Source organism: Scomber japonicus, chromosome 1 (genome assembly GCF_027409825.1).
Source record: "Scomber japonicus isolate fScoJap1 chromosome 1, fScoJap1.pri, whole genome shotgun sequence".
NCBI classification, from domain to species: domain Eukaryota; kingdom Metazoa; phylum Chordata; class Actinopteri; order Scombriformes; family Scombridae; genus Scomber; species Scomber japonicus.
Genome location: NC_070578.1, coordinates 11,461,767 through 11,482,243, shown reverse-complemented (window position 1 = coordinate 11,482,243; position 20,477 = coordinate 11,461,767). Strand labels below are relative to the sequence as shown.

The 20,477-nt window shown below is 38.9% G+C and overlaps 2 protein-coding genes across 3 annotated transcripts in view; one reads left to right on the top strand and one right to left on the bottom strand.

Moving 5' to 3' along the window:
• Positions 1–85: 85 nt before the first annotated feature.
• LOC128360352 (protein LSM14 homolog A-like) lies at positions 86–7,889 on the bottom strand. Of its 2 annotated transcripts, none has more exons than XM_053320771.1 (10): positions 7,577–7,889; positions 6,677–6,840; positions 5,394–5,541; positions 4,519–4,707; positions 4,129–4,209; positions 3,841–4,017; positions 3,323–3,479; positions 2,800–2,826; positions 2,146–2,386; positions 86–2,057 (listed from the first exon to the last, which is right to left on the bottom strand). In XM_053320771.1, exons 1-10 carry the CDS (start codon positions 7,698–7,700, stop codon positions 2,034–2,036), a joined length of 1,332 nt encoding a protein of 443 aa, XP_053176746.1. In that variant the 5' UTR covers positions 7,701–7,889; the 3' UTR covers positions 86–2,033. The 2 variants fall into 2 exon arrangements, with proteins under 2 accessions (XP_053176746.1, XP_053176754.1); XM_053320779.1 differs by having other exon boundaries at positions 86–2,054.
• Positions 7,890–9,762: 1,873 nt separating this feature from the next.
• Positions 9,763–20,477, top strand: part of LOC128357939 (transcription initiation factor TFIID subunit 4-like) — an 88,726-nt gene continuing 78,011 nt past the window's right edge. The window contains exons 1-2 of the mRNA XM_053318367.1: positions 9,763–11,164; positions 14,132–14,292. Coding sequence (XP_053174342.1) covers positions 9,763–11,164; positions 14,132–14,292 — 1,563 coding nt within the window. The remainder of the gene's footprint in view (positions 11,165–14,131; positions 14,293–20,477) is intronic.

The window sequence follows — 20,477 nt, the reverse complement described above, 5'->3', positions numbered from 1 at the left end:
ATAATTTAAAGTTTAGACCCAGAGAGGTGTGAAGTGCAGAGGCAGCGTGGATCAAGAATAAAAACAACAGACATGTGGATATTGTACAACTGTTTATCTCATGTAAAAACTCAATTTTGCTTATTCTCAAGAAAACAAGTCCCAGTTTACAATTTCCAGTGACTGGAAGGAGTAACAAACATATGAAAACAGGTCAGTTTTTAATAATTCAGTAATACTCTAAAGTTGCAATTTCAATCTCACTGGTTATTGCGAAAGCCCATATAAAGTGATGGTTCCTACGGCTATCATGCAGTGATCAGCGATCTGTGCAATATCCAGTTAAACAGCACATTTACAACTGGGCTGCTTGTTCTAGACAACCACAGCTACTGAGAAGGATCTAGTTTCACCTTGTAGTGCTATCAATACTTTTGTCAAAAGGTAACCTTTAAGTTAAAGGGAGAGCTGTAAAATATTCCCCACACTGAAGGCACTCCCTCAAGTCCCAACAAATCAGAACCAAAACGGAAAAAATAAAATAAAAAAAATCCATCTCCCCCTGAACACAATGACACCACATCCAGTTCTTGTCCCTTTGTTCACTCTAATTGGTTTAAAAAAGAAATTCCCTCTGGAGAACATTAACATTGACAACAATGCAAGAAGAGGAGCTACACACAGGTCAGACGGCTGATCAGAAATGCTACTACTGAACATATGCTTCAGACATCATTTAGTCCTTTTTCAGTACATAATCCTTACAACATGGGAATATTCTTAGTTTCAGTGGAAACCGCTGAATGTAGACAATGGGATTTCCCCCCATATAGGACAACTGTACGACAATTCAAAGGGCGATGATACAAAAAGAAAGAAAAGAGTATTTTAATAGACGGCTCAGTATGTTTTTGACCTAGAAAGGTAGAGGTACTAAAATGATGTAAACATATGTGCTCATTGGCTGTCAATTATTTTAGCTCTACTAAATGCCCGGATATTCATTTTCGCTAAATAACCACAACAGGGGACCTTTTTAAAAATCCAAATCCAACCCACGTTTGAGCTAATTCTCAATGCTGATATTGACTAAATAAATTCGATGCTTTTCTTCCAAGTTCTATGGACCGTATTATTAATGAATGTTCCTCTGTCACAGAAACTAATCATGGGATTGCTCTTTGTTTGGCTACCTACATAAAAATCTACAGTCAACACATAATCCTAAAGCTAATGCTGTAAAACACATAAATCCTGCTGAGAACTTGAATTAAGTTAAGAAAACACAATTCATCTACTGGGCAACATTTAAGAGGAGGGAGAAAATATGAAAATTATGAACACTGATTTTACACTTGTGAAGATTAGGAACGAGTGTCTGGCAAGTCACAATTTGGTGGGGCGCAACGTAGAAAATGATTTAGACATACATTCATTATAATTTTCAGTTCAAATGACATTTCTTTCAGCTGGTTTTGATCTCTACTACACTGAGAAATAACGGATGATAACAGAACAAATTTCCCTGTAAAACTACTGAACACATTGCAAACTAACTGAGTAAGTCTGCGCAGGGAGAACGTACGGTGCAACAGGCAATGCAGTGAATTTTGGTGCCTATACATCATAATATCAAAAAGATGAAATCAAATAAAAAATAAAGCTATTGATCACATGAACTGTGTTCTACTCACAGTATCAGTGAGCTCTCTGCATACAGCTTTCAATATCAAAGACAACTTCAGTAAGAAATTAACTTGATTGATGCAAAAATACAGAATTACTCCAAAGCAAGGTATTTACATGAGTTCTTGTCCATCTGGTGGTTGTTTATCAAACAAAACATCTGGGGCAAAAATCAAAACAAAAATCATCATTCTCAAAGTGGAGAGAGGGAGTTGCACTCCCTGATGTCGAGCAGTCAACCCTGCTGCTGCTGACTGAGAGCACGTCTTCATTCTTACTGTCAAATGTCGAGGCCAAACAAGTTTTCTGGAACTGGAGTATTTTCATGATGAGGGGCTTCAAATGTTGGTGGACCCGTTGCTGCAGTACTATGCAGCCACCTTGTTGTCCTTCTGGAAGAAAACAAAGGTTTAGATCAGTCATCAAACTGTTTCTACATAATACACTTTAACAATACTTTTCAAAGGCTGATAGATTTACCACGTATTCAAAATCAGAGAATTCACGGCCTCCTCTGCCACCTCTGAATCCGCCTCTGAAACCAGGCGGGGCACCACGAGGTGGTCCAAAGGAGCCTCTGCTAGATGACCGTCCTCTGCCTCCACGAGGCCCCATGAAGCCTCGACCACGGAAACCGCCTCTTCCTCGGTTGTGCCTCAGAGGGATGCCAAATGTCTCAGAATTCATTCGTCTCTCCTCTGCCCAGTTTGACCTCCGATCCCTGACACAGACACAGACCAGTCAGGATTTGTCTCTTTTGATAATAAACAACTCAACAAATAACAAGACATCATGGGGAGGCACCACAAGCTAAGATGGCAAACTGCACACTTCTTTTTAATATTTTGCAACAATTTATCTCAGTAATTAAAGATATTGTACAAAGTAAGAATTAGACAATATGAATTGGTTTTTAATTAATGTAGGCAAAAATCTCCTCTAAATAGCATATATTTTAATAATAGGCTGGTGTGAATCATTGTGCCAAATAGGTTTCAGCTCTGAAAAATGTAATCAAAAAAATCTATAAACCAAATATGACAACATTTAAGAAAATATGTTAGTGTGCCTATGGTTCATAATTTCTATTTTGTGGTGCCTCCCTCAATACAGCAAGGAAAGTGTCTGACTTACCTTGAAAATCCTCTTTCACCCGCATTGCTTTAAAGAGATAAAAACAAAAGTCTTTCAGTTAATTGAGTACAATTATGTAGAGGTCCATTATTACCAATGTGATGAAAAGCAATCCTGTAAGTCATTATAAAAGGAGGAATCTTTGAAATAATTTCTTAGCATCTCAAAATAATGAAAAACCATATCCAAATATGGACTTACTTTCCCATGTAGTAAGTGGCATAATGCCCCGTAGATGGCGCTTTTCAGTCATCTTCAAGCTAATTCATGAACTGAAAAACTGACTAAAAATCTGTTTACTATGAGTAAAGGCAATACAAAAAAATACAATCAAAATCAAAATTTAAGATTGTTAATCAATTTAAGACCATTCTGTTCTATGATTTATTCTCATTTCATCTTCCCCCAATATATGTTTGTCACCTCATGCTTTAGCTTGAAAATGACTGAACAGCACCATCTTCAGGCATTATGCCACTAACTCATTTAAAGTAATTTTGAGAAAGTTTCTCATTATACTTACTTCGAGTCATTGCAGGACAGATTATCAAAGAAGGACTTGGTCTTGTCATAGTAACACGTGTTTATGACAGCCTCTTCCTCCTCAGTGGTCCCCTCAGTAACTGGATGTTCTGAGTCAGTTGTTTCTTCACCATTCACAGCCTTTTCAGTCTTGTCATCTGTGGTTAGGTTAGAAAAACAAAACAGTTTTCAGACCAAACCACTAATTTGTTTTTTTTGCCATTCAAGGAGATTCAAAGACCATCAAAAAAATATTAACTCAAACAAATTATATTATACACTATGATCCAGTAGCCAACATTTACTTGTACCACAGAAAGGCCTGTGGCTGCAAACCTGAATTCATTCATTTACATGAGTTTTCACAAGCAGATATAATGGTATGATAAAACACTAAAAACAGTCTGGCCCTTTAAAAAACAACAACAAACAACTACACCTGTCACCTGACCTATCTAAGTTATGATTCACCTTCACATTTGGGACAACGTGTGTATAAAACTGTGCTGGGTCCTATACCTTTCAGTTTGAGCTTGGTCTGAAGCTCTTTGTCAATCTCATCTTTGTGGAACTGGGCATTGGCAGTCTCAAAGTCAAAGTCTTCTTCAAACTTCATGGTGCCATCCCGGCGCACATTCACTCTGCCTCTGCTGCGGTTTCCTCTTCCACGGCCACGGCGGATAAACTGAGCACCAGCTGAGAAGATGAAGAATTGATATCCCATTACGAGTTAACAGCTACAACAATGATAATTTCAGTGAAATGAATCAAATGTGTTTATAGCTGTTGTAAAGTGAAGCTACTTACCAGCCTGATGCTTGTTTGGGTCACGGTTTTCAACAGCACCATGTTCATGATCTGGCTGTGACACTTTCTGAATCTCAGGAGCTGAACAGCAAGAGACACAATTTATCATCAAAGTGTTAATTCTCCAACACAGATGCCAACTGTGCGGGTTAAGCCAGCTTTTCTCTGTTTGATCAACGTGTAAACAATCTAAACTCCAAAGTTGAACTGTGTATTCAGTTCTCTAGGAGGACTTTGTGCTCAGCTAACTCTTCTACACTTAGATATTCAAAGCCTAATTGTCTCAGATTTTTCAACATGTCTTAACAGCAATGGTCATTAACATCAGTACTCTGGATGAACTTTTATCAATGTGAAATTAATCATGACAAGCCCAGCAGGTCTCTCTACCTTTTCTTTGCTCCAGGAGGTCTGGAGGAGGCTTCTGGCTGCCAGTGCCAGTGGAGGTGCTGGTTGGTCTCTGAGCTGCCGCTGCGGCTACCTGGCTCCTCTGTCCTACAGGTGCAGGTGGAGCCGGGGCAGCTGATGCAGGAGTGGAACTTTTTGTTAAAGAGTCCAGCTGAGGAGTACTGTGTCCAGCTAAAAAAAAAAAAAAGAAGAGAAAGAAAAAAGAAATTGATGATGATTCTCAGAGGCAGAGTAGTTTGAGGTCTGTAATGTACTGGATGTTTAAAGCTGCTACATGACATACAACAGTGTCAATGTAGCAAAATATATAAATAAATGCCTTCTCTTTGAGCTCATTCAAGCTTCAGCAAAACAGTATATTAGGAACCTGTTGCATAATGTTATCTACCAATCCCAGTTAAACACATAATGGGGTTCAGGTGTGCAGCAGGAAATTGAAATGGTGACATGCAGCTGTGCTCTATTCAAATCAACAAGAATCAGCTGCTGCTCCAGATTTGAGACACTGAGCAACAAATGAGTTTGAAAACTGTTCAGCTGTTTAAATAGTCATCAGAAAGAACTGTAACATTGATGTGAAACTGATACTTTGCCTTCTAATCTTTGCATTAACCTGCCACAGCCAATCACACATTAACATGCAATACATTATGTTGACTTAGTGTGGTGTGAAATTCAGGCTTTTATTGGCCAGGGTCCTGCAGACATGTGTTCCTACACATTGATGGCTTTGTTTTAACTTCTTTTAGTGATTAGTGGCCTTCACTTGTGTCACAAGTTGCATTAGTGTGAGGGACATTCTGAGAACTCTCCTTTTAGGTGCTTCCTGTAATCCCACACAGTAAACAGACACTTACCTACTGCAGCAGATCCAAACTGCTGAGCTGCAAGTGGTGCAACACCAAACTGGCTGTATGGTGGAACAGGGGCCCTGCTGAAAGGAGCATAGGATCCAGCAGACTGGAATGATGATGCTGAAGCAGCATTGCTGGATCCAATTGATGACTAGAAAACAAATACACAGTCAATTGAAAAAAAACATGACACGGAAACATGACACACAGATTGTCAAAAACAGTACTTTAACAAATGTCCTTGCACATAGGATGATACATTTATGGCCCATTCATTCCAGACCACTGACAAAAATAAATGAATTACCCACAAGACATTATGTGCTATATTGTTCGTCTACAACATAACTGCTAAACAGAGTGGTTAAGACTGTCAGAATCATGGTTGCACATGCAAACCTAAATCAGTTTAATTTACTACACGGCATCTCTACTGCTATATTTCATGATAAGATGCATGGTCTTGCATTCAATGAGTCTCAATGAGATGCAAGACTGTTCATGATTATTGGCACAATAAAAAAAAGATTACTAGAGATGTTATCAGCTGCAAATGAAAAGCGTTTAATTTAATACATTTTGACATGTGGAGCTGGAGATGTTTTCAATCTGATTATTTTCTCAATTGAGGAATAATGTTTGTTCAAAATGTTAAATGAAAAAATCATAATATTCATATGTACTTTATGAGCAATTTGTGTATTGAAATGTGACTGACTATGTTCATAACATATTGCTTATGTTGCATTCAATATCTATGCATGTAATGTGTGTTCTTGAGCCATTCACTGAAATGCACCTTTATAATAGCAAATGTTTTAGCATGAAAAGCACAGCTGTAATCAATAGCATAAATTAATGATAGCTGAATTCAGCTGTGTCTCTGGCAAACTGGCACACTTACAGTCTGAAACTAAAGCAACTACATGAAATTAAGCAATCTCTTATTGCATTATTTACACCTGTGCTATCTTCATATAAAGGCTTATTGTGTAGTCTTTTAACAGTATTGACAAAACTCCCAAATTTAGATGAAGGAAAAACTATGATACCATACTGATAGAACTATCCGCAGTATCAAATCTTTACATTTGCCCTCATTAACTTTTGTGTGCAAATCTTTTAAACTCTGACTACATTTGGGAAAAGTCATGGCAAGCATAATAAAAATATTTGCTTTGTTACAAGTATCAGCACAGCCATGGCCAGACATTAACCTGAAAGATATTACCAATGCTCTATTATAACATTTGTAGAAAATATGCAGAATTTACTAAATGACTTACTTGAACTATTGCAGGGTCCTGAGGCAGGGAGCTAGTGGCTTTGGGTGGCTCACAAACTGTCAGGTCTTTTATATCACTCCCTCTAAAGATGATATACTCAAACACTTCCTCCCGAGGTGGAATAGGCCGGTCGGTGGGCCGATCTTCAGTGCCAAAAGAGCGAACTGTTGGGAAAATTCACAGGATAAATAAAATTAATTCATACCGTTAGTTTCTTTTTTGTTGGGGATGAGTCGATTCAGTGTAGATGCACTGAGCAATATATACACATTTATCGCTGACTGTCCATAACAGAAGTGATATAGTGTCATTTTAATTCATTGAATTCAAATGTACCATATTTGAACTCTACAAAGTCATGAATGACCAAGGCTTCTGAAATAACTAACATATTATATTACATATAGGTGGAATAATATATCTAGCTGGTATTGTTTACTTGTATTAGATAACTACTGACTCCTGCAAACAATGTGTGAGCGAAGCTTTATAGCACAGAAATAAATGTGACTTAAGTAAAACTCTTAGGTGTCAGAGGAGGCTAACTGCTACAGAAAGTTCAAATGTGAGTCACTAAACACACGCTAAAAGGAACTTTGCTAACAACCCATGATTTAAAACTTTGATATAACATGTCTGAGAGCCACTGTACATTGAGTTTCCCTCATGTGTCACTTTATACTGTGTAGAAAGAGGCTCGTATTCATCGTTAGCTCAAACACAACGTAAACAAAGGACGCACAGCGGTAACTCGCGTTAGAGCACCACTTAGCTAAAAGAGCTAGCTAAAGTAGCTAACTACGACGAAAAGTACTCAGCATTTCCACCGTGTACCACTTCTGTAAGCCGACTTATACCGTTTTTTAGAACTGTAGTCCGCTTTTTGGTCATTAAACTTACCTTTAGCAAGAGCTACTGTCGAATTTTCAGTGTCAATGGTGTACAAAATTCCTTCGTAGCGTATCTCGGCCTTGGAGATGAGGCTAATTTTGCTGCCAATGTACGGTGTTCCTCCTCCGCTCATGTTTGTTCTCTTGGTTTTAAGAATAATTCAGCAAGATGTGTTTTTTTCTATCAAACAAGAAATCAGGTGTGTTATTTTTCCAGAGTTGTAGTTTTAAGAGTGTATTACATGGATCAGTAATCTGCGCCGTGTCTGAGCTGCTCTCTAATAACACCACACAGGGCCGCTTCACGCTGCTGCTCCGCCCGCCGCTCAGCATGCCGGGAAGAAGGCTGCAGCGTCCTCTTCCTTTTTATTCATTCATTTCTTTGGCAGCTTTACACCAGCTTGTCTGTCCAACTTCAGTCTAATAGTTCAATAGATAAACACATAAATAAATAAACACAGTGAAAAAGCTTACAGTTTAACAGTTTTTGCTTGTTAAGTCAGACAATGGGGATACAAATAAAAGATACAACTTATCTTATCTTATTTTATTAAAGAAAATGGGCACGTTAATAAGGAAATTAATTAAATAGAACTTCGAGCAGAGTTTCTTGCCATATTCAAGGATCAAACAATACAGTTGTCCAAAGTGACGTCAAGTGAGAGTGGACATGATCAGCAATCATGACAATTTACTTCACTTGTTTCATATGCTGGAAAAACCACTATAAATGTACCAGTGTTTCTCTCATCCACGTCTTTCTTGACCTTGTGCAAATAATATTTAGTTGGATGAAACCTGTGAAGCATTTTAAATGATAAGGAGCAAAATGTGGCAATAGTCCAAAGCCATTCCCAACAAATAGCAAATGTGGACCAGCATGATAAGGCTGAGGGTTTACTTATGATGTATTATAGAAATAGTTGACGGATGCATTTTCATTCTCAGGTCTAGGGCTGGGCGATATGGACAAAATCAAATATCACGATATTTTAGACCAAATACCTCATTATCGATATTACAACAATATTGTAGAGATGATTGTCGGTGCTTTCACAAAATATTTACATAATGAAATCTTTGATAAATAATCACCAGTAATGTGGATATAATGAAATAGTGGGTAAAAAATAAATATCAGAACAGCTAGAACAGTCTGGTAAGTTCAGAAAGTACATATTTTACTGTAATGCAGCATTTAAAACCAGGAAAAGACAACCCTGATGACATATTGTGATATTACGATATCCAAAATCTAAGACGATATTGATATAATTTCAGTATATTTCCCAGCCCTACTTAGTTCCCAATGAAAAAGTTTTCCCAGCAGTTGTTTCAGCTGCATCTATCAGTATTGGCTGATTGCCATTTACCATCTTGTTCCTCTTACTGCTACTTTTTCAATCATTACAAGGGGTAATGTAGCGACTATATAATGACTGATGATCACATATGGACTGCACATGCAGTTTAGTTCACTTTTTCAGTTACTTTTGTGGGGAACAAATTAGTCAGGTAATCACAGAGGATGCTTAACACAGGTTTGAGATTGAACTGTTTCATTATATTGCGATATTACACATAATCAAATATCTCTACCTTGCCCCCATATTATATATAATTATACATAGGCTTTACTCTTCAAGACTTTAATAATCAGGTTGTAGGATTATTAATTATAAAACTTAAAATCTTGGGCAATTACAAAGTATGTCATGGGTGCCTCTTCTCTAATTTTGTACAACTACTACTTACTAAAATAATTAAATCAGACTTGAAGAAAAAAGATGCAACTATGGCAGCACATATTTTTGACCCTATTAAAAAAAACACCTTTCTATTCAGGAAGACTTTTTCATCTTCATGATATTAATACTGTAGCACTTTAACAAAAAAAAAGTAAGGCACAATTTTGATAATAATAATAATAATAATAATTATTATTATTATGACGTCATTAGATCAGGGGGCATTCTAAAAATAAATGATATCATAATAATAATAATAATAATAATAATAATAATGATTATTATTATAATCATTATTATTATTATAATTATAATTATGATATCATTTATTTTTAGGATGCCCCCTGATCTAATGACGTCAGATTCTTTCCCACAATGCCTAGTAACACGCAGGCGCACTGTAAAAATAAAAAAAATAAAAAAATAAGACAGAGATCTGTGATCAGAGATGGCGGGCGCCTCCGACCCCCTGGAAGATATGCTCTTTTCAGAGGTGGATGAAAAAGCTGTGAGCGACCTCGTAGGCTCATTGGAGTCACAGCTTGCCGGCCAAAGCAACCCAGCGGGTAAAACAGACGCAAACGGAGGCGCTGGCTCGGTGGCCCCCGCTAACCATCATATAGGAAAAACGCTGCCAGCTTCGGTGGGCACCACAACACTGGAACAACAACAACAAGGACGGCGGAATAAACCTGAAATGCGCCAGGAGATCAACTCGAAAGACGCTAGCCCGGATAAAACTGTCACCTCGCCTTCTCTGGGCTGTACGCCGTCTCTCTGCGAGCCCTCCAACACCTCCTCTGCCTGTGTGAACGCCAGCAGCAGCAGCAGCGGGTCGCAATCACATGGAGCATCCATCACAACACTGGCTGCATCTGGGGGGTCAACTTTGGCATTCCCGCCGGCCAGCATCAGCACCGCAGCCGGCCGGGGGGCTAAGGTTGCCCCGGGCACAGGTGAGACGTCAACGGAGGCTAACCTATCGAGGAAACGCATAAGCACGCCGCGGAGGAGCGCTTCAGCTCGGATAAAGAGTTTGAACGGCGCAGCGGTAACGACGAGGAGGAACAGCAACACGGCGGTGACCGAAACCGTCAGCTCCGTGGAGACCAGTGCGGCTACAACAAACTCTGCTCGACCGGCGGTGACATCCTCTATTAACAGTTCTACTTTCACCTTATCCAACGCCAGTCTGCCTGCAGGTCGGTTGGCTATTGCTCTGGACCGGGGGACTCCTACTATCGCTCTGCATAGACTCCCCAGTCACATTGTAGCGAGCATAGCCCAGAACGGAAACGGGACCAGTGTTTCGGCCTTGGTCCAGCAGGGCGCTCGCATAGGACCCATCACCTCTTCATCCTCACAGGGGAACCACAGCAAACCGCTCACAGACACTGGGGCTTCCAAAACAGACGATTGTCAGTCCAAAATTGTAATGTCAAGCCAGTCTGGTGGTGTCAACTCTGTAATAAACACTGTCTCCTCTGTGTCTTCTGTTGCCACACCAACAACTACTACTACTACTACTACTACTACAATTACTACAGCAGCAGCTGTAACAACCACAACAACAACTGAGCCTCTGAGCTCGACCACAGCTGCTGCTGGTCTTACTGGGGTGGTAACTAGTACTGTATGTGGAACTGGTCAAACTACAACAGTGACTACTACTATCAGCATGGTCAGGCCCACAGCTGCCTCTCCGACACCTGCTGTGGCCGCCTCTGCACAGTCTCAACCCCGTCCTGGACTTACAACACCTCAAAGGATTGTAGCACCACAGCTCATTGTCAGACCACCTCAACAGCAGACAACCATTCAGCTACCCCCTGGGTTTACCATCCCACCGGGTAAGGTTTGCAGGAGGGGGAGGAGAGCAGCAAGAAGTTGTGGCTTGCTTACACCTGTTATGATAACCTTACCTGAGGCTCACAGGTTCGGTACAGTGATTGTTTGACTGTCTTCAGGATGAGGAGCTTGTGTGTGTGAAATTGTGTTCTTCTACTATGTTTGTTTGTATACTGCAGTGACTATCCTGTGTGCATATTGTGCGTGCCATAGGATGGTGGCTATTCCTGAGGTAAAATATACCTCTTGATATATGCACTTAATCACAGTAGCTGTACTGTGAAGCATAGGAGGCCCCAGGGGGAATCAAACCCTTCGCCCAGCAGTTTTAGCTCTACAATGTGCCAACTGAGTGGTGCAAAGTATTAAATCTACACCAAGCATCTCTGACAGCTCCATAACACATCATTAAACCACAAGTGTGAACTAAGAAAAGTAAGAATAAGATAAAACTTCCATGAACTTTGCAGTGAAACTGTGTCAAAATTAATTTATCTGTTCCTTTTAGTCATTTAGCTGATGCTTCAGTATTTTTCTTAAGAGATCAAACTTTTTTCTGTCGCAGGAAAAACTGCACCATGTTGTCTTGAGTTTGCTGTCAGCAGAAGACAGTGCTCTTTCCAGTGAAATCAAATTGAAATTTGACCACCAATGTATTCATATACCACATACTGTTAACAAAATACCACATACTCAAGAAGGCATCTGAAAGTTATATATATTCTATTAAATGGCAGCTACTGTCATGACTGTCACCCCAGTTTCAGTTCATATCCAAGAGCAATAACTTGAAGTCAGTGCAACCACATCAACAACTTCAAATGTACACTCATGGTGCATCAAGACAGTCGAGTATATGCCATGGCTGGCATACAGTACCAGCTACAAAAAGTTGTACAAGGTGCCCAGAATCATCATAAATATTTTAAGACAACAATACAGTGAAGTTACTCTCTGAAAAGTGGCACATGCTTTAAATACAATAGCTTTTACTTCTAGTGTCATGCTGCCCAAGAAAAGGCAGCTTAATCAGTGGAGACCTGTTGCCATCCATGCAGTCCAAATCTGCACTGACAGTGTCTTTGTATTGTTTCCTGGTTGCTGTAAGTTAAGTTGGGTGCTCACTATTGCTTTAATTCATTGGAGCATTGTGTTCCCAGGAAATCTTGTGCATTGATATTTTTGTAATGTTCAATGTTTTTGGTAATGCTGCATAATTATTGAACTACGTTGTTCTAAGATCATGAAGTGTATCAAAGGCCTTGTGTAGTCGTCCAGTTATCTTACATTTCCCGTGCAGTCATCAGCTAGAATGTTGTAGCATTTTGGTCGCCCCAAAATCGGCTGGCTTCACAGGCAGATAGCTGACCTCCATGAAGGTCCTATTCTGCCTTATAGTAGCAATGGCAGGTAATATGTGTGGACAGTGGTTTGTGTGCTGCACCACTGTTTTGTCTTAAGTGCTGTTCTGACTCATCTCACCTGTGGAATAAAAAGCTCAGTTAGACAGTCAAGACAATTTTAAGAATATGCTATTAATCTTTGACTTCATGTCTTTTTTTACTTCATGGAAATTCTGTGAAGATAAACAAATGTGTAATAAAACATTTTATCTTGACCTGATATGGGCTACTTTACAAGTGTGGCACTATAATAATGGCAATCCTGGCCTTTTATAGAGAGAAAAGAGTCTGGGTAATTTGCTCATGATCACAGCTTCAATGAAATCCCTAAACTGGAGACTGTCATTTGTGCATTAAGATATCCAGCAAGGTCTACATCTGTTCTCAGTGTGTTTATTTTTCAAAATGCAATTTGCGAGCATTGTTGTAGTGCAATCACATAAGCAATAATACACAGTAAGATATCCAGAGGGTCTGTTATTTTCTATAACAGGGTCTTTCAGAGTGTATTATTACACCAAGGCTACAGAGAAGAGGCTGTGTTAAAATCATTAATTTTATTTGTAATGAGCATAATCCATGCTCCATCCCGCCTACTACACTCTGTCCATCACAACTGTACTCTGTCATCTCCAAGTTCAAGTGAGTTCATTGCTGGCTTGGCTTCAGAAGATAAGATTTGTTGACAATAAGAAAAATATAGAACATCTCCTGCGTTATCTTTTAAGTGTAGTGTACCCAGTACCCCTATGCTGAATGATAATACTTTAAGTTGTGTTAGTTGCCAGTTAGTTGATATTGTACTTAAGTGGTTCACATTCCCCAACAAATTTGCAGTTAATCAAATGACCAAAACCAACTGACATGCAGTGAACTTGGGGCTACTGGGGCCCCTCTGGGTCCAGGTTCCAGTGAAAGTTGCCCACTAATTATCCAGCCTTGTTTAATGAATTGTTTCTGTGTGGTTCCATTTAATGCAGTATTAGAATGATCTTTAAGATGAATATTTCTCACATTTTTTTCCATTCTTCTCTCAATCTTAACATTGTAATGAAATGGTTTTGTCACTGCGGAAATCCCACTGTGTATTTCCTGTTTTGTAACAAGACTAATTTGCTGGTTTAAAAGAACACCATTGAATTCTCACTGGCCGCTTGTTAGGAGCATATGTTTGCTATAACTATTTAACCCCCCAGTTTGAATTGTGGAGCACAAAACTCTCTTAAAATGATGCTTGAGTATCTGTACAAGTGGGTAATAAGTCCACAAAAACTTGACATCCAACTCTCAAATTTACACTCTGTTTTCAGTTTTTAGGTGTATTAAGTTAAAAATGATAATACAACAACTCATTTGTTAAGGTAATGATGTTTTTTTGACACTATTGTAGAGAAATGTCGATTCAGCTTTATAGTCATGTTATAGACTGTAGGTGATGGTGCTGTTGAATTGTATTGCATTATATGGAGGGTAGGTGAACTGTGCATTTGGATAGTCACTAGAACCTGCAGTGTGTCTAAGATGTTACAGTATGTCCTCTAATTAATCTCCCCTGTGGTTCCTCAGGGATGGTGCTGGTGCGTACGGAGCTGGGCCAGCTGGTGATGGTTCCTCAGCAGGCTTTGGCTCAAGCTCAGGCTCAAGCTCAGGCTCAGGCCCAGAACAACATCTCCCCACGACCTGCCACCCCTACCACCGGTGCATCCTTCAGAGTAACAACTCCACAGGTAAGAGTCTGCTACACAATCCATGTGGTAGCTACCGTATTGCCTTAAGACTTGCATCAGTAAGACCAGAGCACACAGTGTTACTACCACACAATGTTTCTGTCCAAATAAACAAGACGAGAAGAAATAAGACAGTTTAGAGGCTGTTTCCGGCCGTACCAGATAAATACACATGATATGAACAATATCAGTGAATGATCTGGTGTTGTTCCATGCCTTACATTGTTCGGCCTGTGTGTGGACATGTGACATAAATGTTTTTCTTTCATTTCTGTGTCATGGAACAAATGACAGATCATCTGATTTGTCTGTCCATTCGGTTGTCACACACAATGGGCTTTACTCATGAAGCTTTCCTATTCTCAGATATAATCTCAGCTGGTTCAGTGTCATGTAGAGAGCAGCAAATCAGTAGTGTGTGACTCAAATGCAGAATTGTCTTATTTCATCTTATTTTATTTAATTTTTTATTGTTTTACTTTACAAATAAGAGACATTTAAAATCAGAAACAGGTCAAATCGACCACTGCAACATAGACAACAACTATATGTCATGCCATCTGGATTAACTTCCTTTTCCTGCACTGCAACATATGAAGTCATTTTTAAAAATAGGAATATTTTCTTGTTTTCTTTATTCCTCTATGATAAATGGTAAACTGAATATCTTTGAGCTGGTGGATGTGGACTGAATTTCACACAATGCAAATATCAGTGACATAAGCCTATCTAACAAAAATAAGCCAGCTGTGTAAACTCAGCCGGACTTTTTAAAGCTACTGGCACTGTATCACTAGAGTAAACAATGGATAAGAAAAGGACCAGGCTTTAAAGTATGTAGCCAATACGATTCATCAAAAAATATGCTGTGGATTGTTTAACAGTGTTTTTAAGTCAGTAATACATATGCCACCTTGTCTTATTTAGCCACTAGAAGACCCAAAACTGATAATGTTTTAAGTGGAATATCTCAGAATCTTAGTATTTCTATTCTCCAGTGCATGCTTTTTTCCTGTGGGTCATAAATGGTTTGTTTATGATTTACTGGGGCAGCACAGCGGCTCAATGGTTATCACTGTCACCTGATAATGACAAGGTCCTTGGTTAACTCTCATCTGTTTGGTGTAGAGTTTCCATTTTCTCATCTCTCTTTTCGAGTAGATCTTCCCCCACAGCAAAAGACAAGGTGATTAGGTTTATAAAGAATATTATGACCCCTAGAAAGGCTCTGGTCTCAAAACTGCAGTTGCTCCCTGTATGTTGTGCTGTGCCTGCTCACTGCTCCTAAAGAGTTAATATGGAAACATTTCAGTGGATGAAATGAAACAATCCATTGTATCCAATGGATCCAATTGAGTAATGAGATTTAGTCACAAGCTGTTTTTAGTACTATTCATTGGTTAAATATTTGTAAAACCTACAGACAGACACAAAGGGTGACCAATAGCATCGATTTATGAAAAAAACAGAGATATGGGGTTTCGACAGCAACATTACATATTAACTTGCTGCAGTGATATGCATTGTAGTTCTACTGGGAATTATAACAGGTTAAAGTGAAGGGTGTAAATGCATAGTGCACAACTGCATGTGTATGTATACAAAATGCACACATCTGTGTATACCAGTTGCAAGTCAAAAAAGAGTTGTTTTTTTGTGCTTTTGGAAAAACTAAGTGAAATAATGTTGTCTTGTCCAGGTGCAGGTGCAAAACATGTTGAGAAGTTCAACAATGATGTATGAGGAGCCTCTCATTTGGAGGTTTTGAGTGATTTGTGCATTATCAGCTATCTAACAGTGAAATGAGACCTCTTTTTGTCTCCAAATGTGGTTATTTAGATTTTTTGAAGTGGCAGTTTAAATGTTCCTTTATGAGCTGAGGAAATGATCCAATATTTTATATAGTATGACACATTTAAAAACCAGCTTTGTGTCAAATGCACTGTCACAAAGCTCAAGAGTGTGACACATTTAAAAACCAGCTTTGTGTCAAATGCACTGTCACAAAGCTCAAGAGTGGGCTGATTTTCTTATAGCTGACGTTTTGAAGCTGGGTAGTATGCAGTAAACAGAGATGATACAGTATGTGGAATGGGCTGAAAACTAAAAAAATATGGCACATTGTATTTAAGGTTTGAAGTAGAGGAAGAGTTATTATCCAGGATGACAGAAAAAGTTTGATCACACAGACGAGACTGTGGACAGCTCCTGGTGCTGAAATGAGGTCTAATAAACAGATGAGAAAGAAAACCATTTTATTTCAATAAAACAAAAAATGTGTTAAATATTTGATTTCATAATTATCATAATTTGAACATTTAATTCATCACTATTATTTTTGTCTCAGAAACACAAATGATGATGGTGTATTGTTTTTAGCGGCAACTGTTTTGCTGTGAGTAACATAATATAATGGGATTAGTACATGAGGGTAAAAATGACTAATCTCTCATATACTGAACAGTTTTATAAATGTAGCTATTTCATTTGAAAGTGTATTTAAAAAAACATTTTTCAAACAAAATAATTTACACCATACAGAATTTGGTCTTCACTGCACCTGTAAACCTTCCCTGGTACACTGAATCATCACTGCCCAGCTGTCAACCTCTGTCCTGCACTAATGAAATACACGTTTTTAGATTAGCATAAAACACTACATCATCACATGTGCAATTTCAGGCATCTAACTAAATAAGGGATAAGTACTATAACATCTGTAGATATGCATCTCATGTGCTCTGCAGATTTTCTGTCAGTGTTAATTTTACACTTGGTGACCTTTTGTCAGAATTGGTTAAATCAGAGAAACTTTGATCTAACACTCAGTGGTTCACACAGTTGATGTTGGGTGGGCACCAGCTCATTATGTGAACAGCTTAGTTTTAGACCCTAATTGGGATGTGATGAATATGTTTTACTGTGTAATTATAACAAATTAATATTCTTGATTATTTTATGTATAGCTTAAACTGAGATTAATGGGTGAATTAATGTCTCAAGGCTCCTTAATGACTCCATGGGGTCTTCTCATCAAAATTTAACGAGCCACTGAATCATTAATTGGAATTTGCTTATTATCACCTGTGGATCCATCATTCATTTAATAATTTGAGCTTGTGCTAGTGGGTCTACACCTTTGGGACTTAATTGCTTTTCATAATGATGTTACTAGAGAGTTCTTCTCTAACAGTTTCTCTGTAAATCAAGTTGGGCCGCTTAAATGGCATCGACATTACAGTGACAGTACAGCGCTAATAAAACTCAGGTGTCAGTCGTCCAATCAGAGCCTCTTAACCTCTTTTAATGAGTGACTCTCATATTGATCTCAAAATATGTAACATTGCTCTACATGTCTAATAAATTGTTCTGTTTATAGTAGGTGTAAAATGTAGGTTTTTCTCTTGTATTATGTGGGGTTGGGATTAATACATTTAAATAAAAGAGATTCACAAATCAATCTGTCAGCAAAGCAGTCCAAACTGATTCGATATGATACATTTGATTTATTTTATTCAAATAATAAACAAAATGCACAACTGAGACAGTGTCAGGTTCAGCTGTCAGTCACAGAACAATGTTCAGTGTCAATCTCACCCTCAAAATCAGGTTTACTGCAGATGTTTTAAGACGCAACTCAGACCTTTGTTGTATTTTAAAACATCATCAGCACATTGTGAGTTGACATTTTTACATTTATTGGCACTGTTGGCAACAATAATAAAATCAGACCTTGTATCTGCTGTAGTCTTTCAAATGTTGTCCTGTGATCATCTGATCTGTCTGGCATGCAGCATATTTACTATGTGGAGCAAGGAGATCAGCAATCAGGAAAACAATTTTTTTAGTAATATTTATGTGTAGGAATGAAACTAATGATTATTTTCATTATTGATTAAACATTCATATTCAAATAATCATCATTTGGCCCATAAAACTTGAAAACTGTCTAGTTCAATGTCCTAGAGCTTAACATGATGCCTTTAAAAGTATTGTTTTGTTTGATCAACTATAAGAAACCCAAAGATATTTAGTGTACTGTCACAGAAGGGAGAAACAACCAGCAGAAGTCTTCTGTCTTTAAGAAAATTACTTAAATAAGTAGCCAGTTATCAAAATAGTTGATTAAATCTCTATCAACTGAACAATTGACTGAACAATCGCTTAATCAGATAATTGTTGTAATTGTCTCCATTTATGTGTGTGGCAATACAAGTAGCTTTTAATATCTCCATAGTCAAGAGTTTGAAGTTAGTGTGCTGAATGTTATCTCAAAAAACAAAAAAAAAATCATTTACATACACGCTAGTTGTGGTCCTGGAGCACAGAGGCCATGTAAAGGCATTTGGCACCTGTTCATCATGCCACTAACTGCAAGTACAATAGAATGACACAAGAGGGCAGCATTTCATTGTCTTTTTCAAGGCAGCTACACTTCCCTTTGTATTTCAACTTCTGCTTTTTCTCAGGAATTATACTGCTTCCTGTTCTCGCATGTGATACAACAAGACATGTGCTCACCTAATATATACTATTGTGAGTATTATGATCAGTAGACATGGATGTAAAAAGACAGTAGAGAAGAAGAGTTTGTCTGGACCTCAAGAATTAACCACTGTGACAATACCACAGATCAGATCAGATGACATATGTACAGGAACTACATCCAAAATATATCTTTAAACATATACATTATGTGTAGCATACAGTACTACTCTATAGTGGACAGTGTTACATCTCCAGGCTGTATTGCTAGACTAAAGACTGAAGTATAAAACCTTTTTTCTCCCTTATTGAAGAAAAAATTCACCCTCAGTATATAGAAACCTACTGATGATGTGTCACATGGTTTTAAATATTAGCTTGAGTCATTCTCTTACAGTCAGTGGTCACTTCAAACTAGGCCCTTGGTTTTACAGACAGGAGTCCCCAGCACTTACACAACGCCCCCGCCTCCTGTCTACTCAGCCAACCTGTATCCATCCTGATATGAACCCCTTCTCAAAAGAGAGTCGCAGATTGTCATCGCCTCTCGCAGTCACACTGATGACAAATTAGCGGGCTGCGGCGTTGCCTTCTCGACAGGAAAAGCAGTAGCGGGGAAATGAAAGGGAATGGTGTTTATTCCCAGAGCTCAACCCCTCCGTCGGCCTGTCACTCTTCCCATGACCCCGAGGGGAGAAACGGAAGGCATCCTGAGCTTCCTTCCTTCCATACCTGTTAAATCATTCATCATCCAACTGCCTGATTATTTTAAAAAGCTAACAAGGCTTCGGTTCTCCAGTGTGTTTGCATGTGTCTGTCTGCGTGTGCGATGGAGAGAGAGGCATAGCTGGCGGTGGGATGCACCCCGTGGCTCTTACCCCCCCCCCCCCAACCCCGTCACCACCGCCACCACCACATCCCCTCTCCCCTCATCCCTCATACACCCACTTCCCCCAGCTCCGCAGTACAACATTGTTTTGGATTCTACAAAACTTTTTTAGTGGAGGGGAAACTCCCTCCTCCTTTTTCTCATCCTACTTCTTCGCTACACTCTTTCCCTCCATCCTGCTGTCCTTGTGTCCGTGTGTGTGTGTGTGTGTGTGTGTGTGTGTGTGTGTGTGTGTGTGTGTGTGTGTGTGTGTGTGTGAGCTTTGGTCTGTCTGTGAATGGAAGGCTGAGAGCCAGAGGTCAGGGCAGAGGCCCTCCTGGGTTGTCTTGGCTCATAGTCAAGATAGCAGCCAAGAAGTGTGCGCCAGTGTCTATGTGAATGTCTGTAAATGTATGTGTGTGTGTGTGTGTGTGTGTGTGTGTGTGTGTGTGTGTGTAAGCCACGGAGTATCAGTGTGGTTTTGTGCTGTATGGCAATCCAATTCGCTCTCTTGCCTTTAATATGCTAATAAACAAATCTGAGTCATGAGGAATTTCAGCATCCTACAGAAGCGCAGAGGCCTTATCTCACAATTATGACTTCTTTATTTCATAATGACGAGTTACTATCTCAAGAGAAAAGATCTCAAAATTATGAGAGTTCTTATAATTACGAGATCCTGATCTGGTTATTATGAGAAAAGTTTTAAAGTGGTTAGCAGTCATTATTTGAAAAGACAGAGACACGATGACGCTGCCTCATTTAATTAGCTTTGATTTCCGCCTGAATGATATCCCAACGACTTCAGATGCGCAATGTTGATTTACTAATC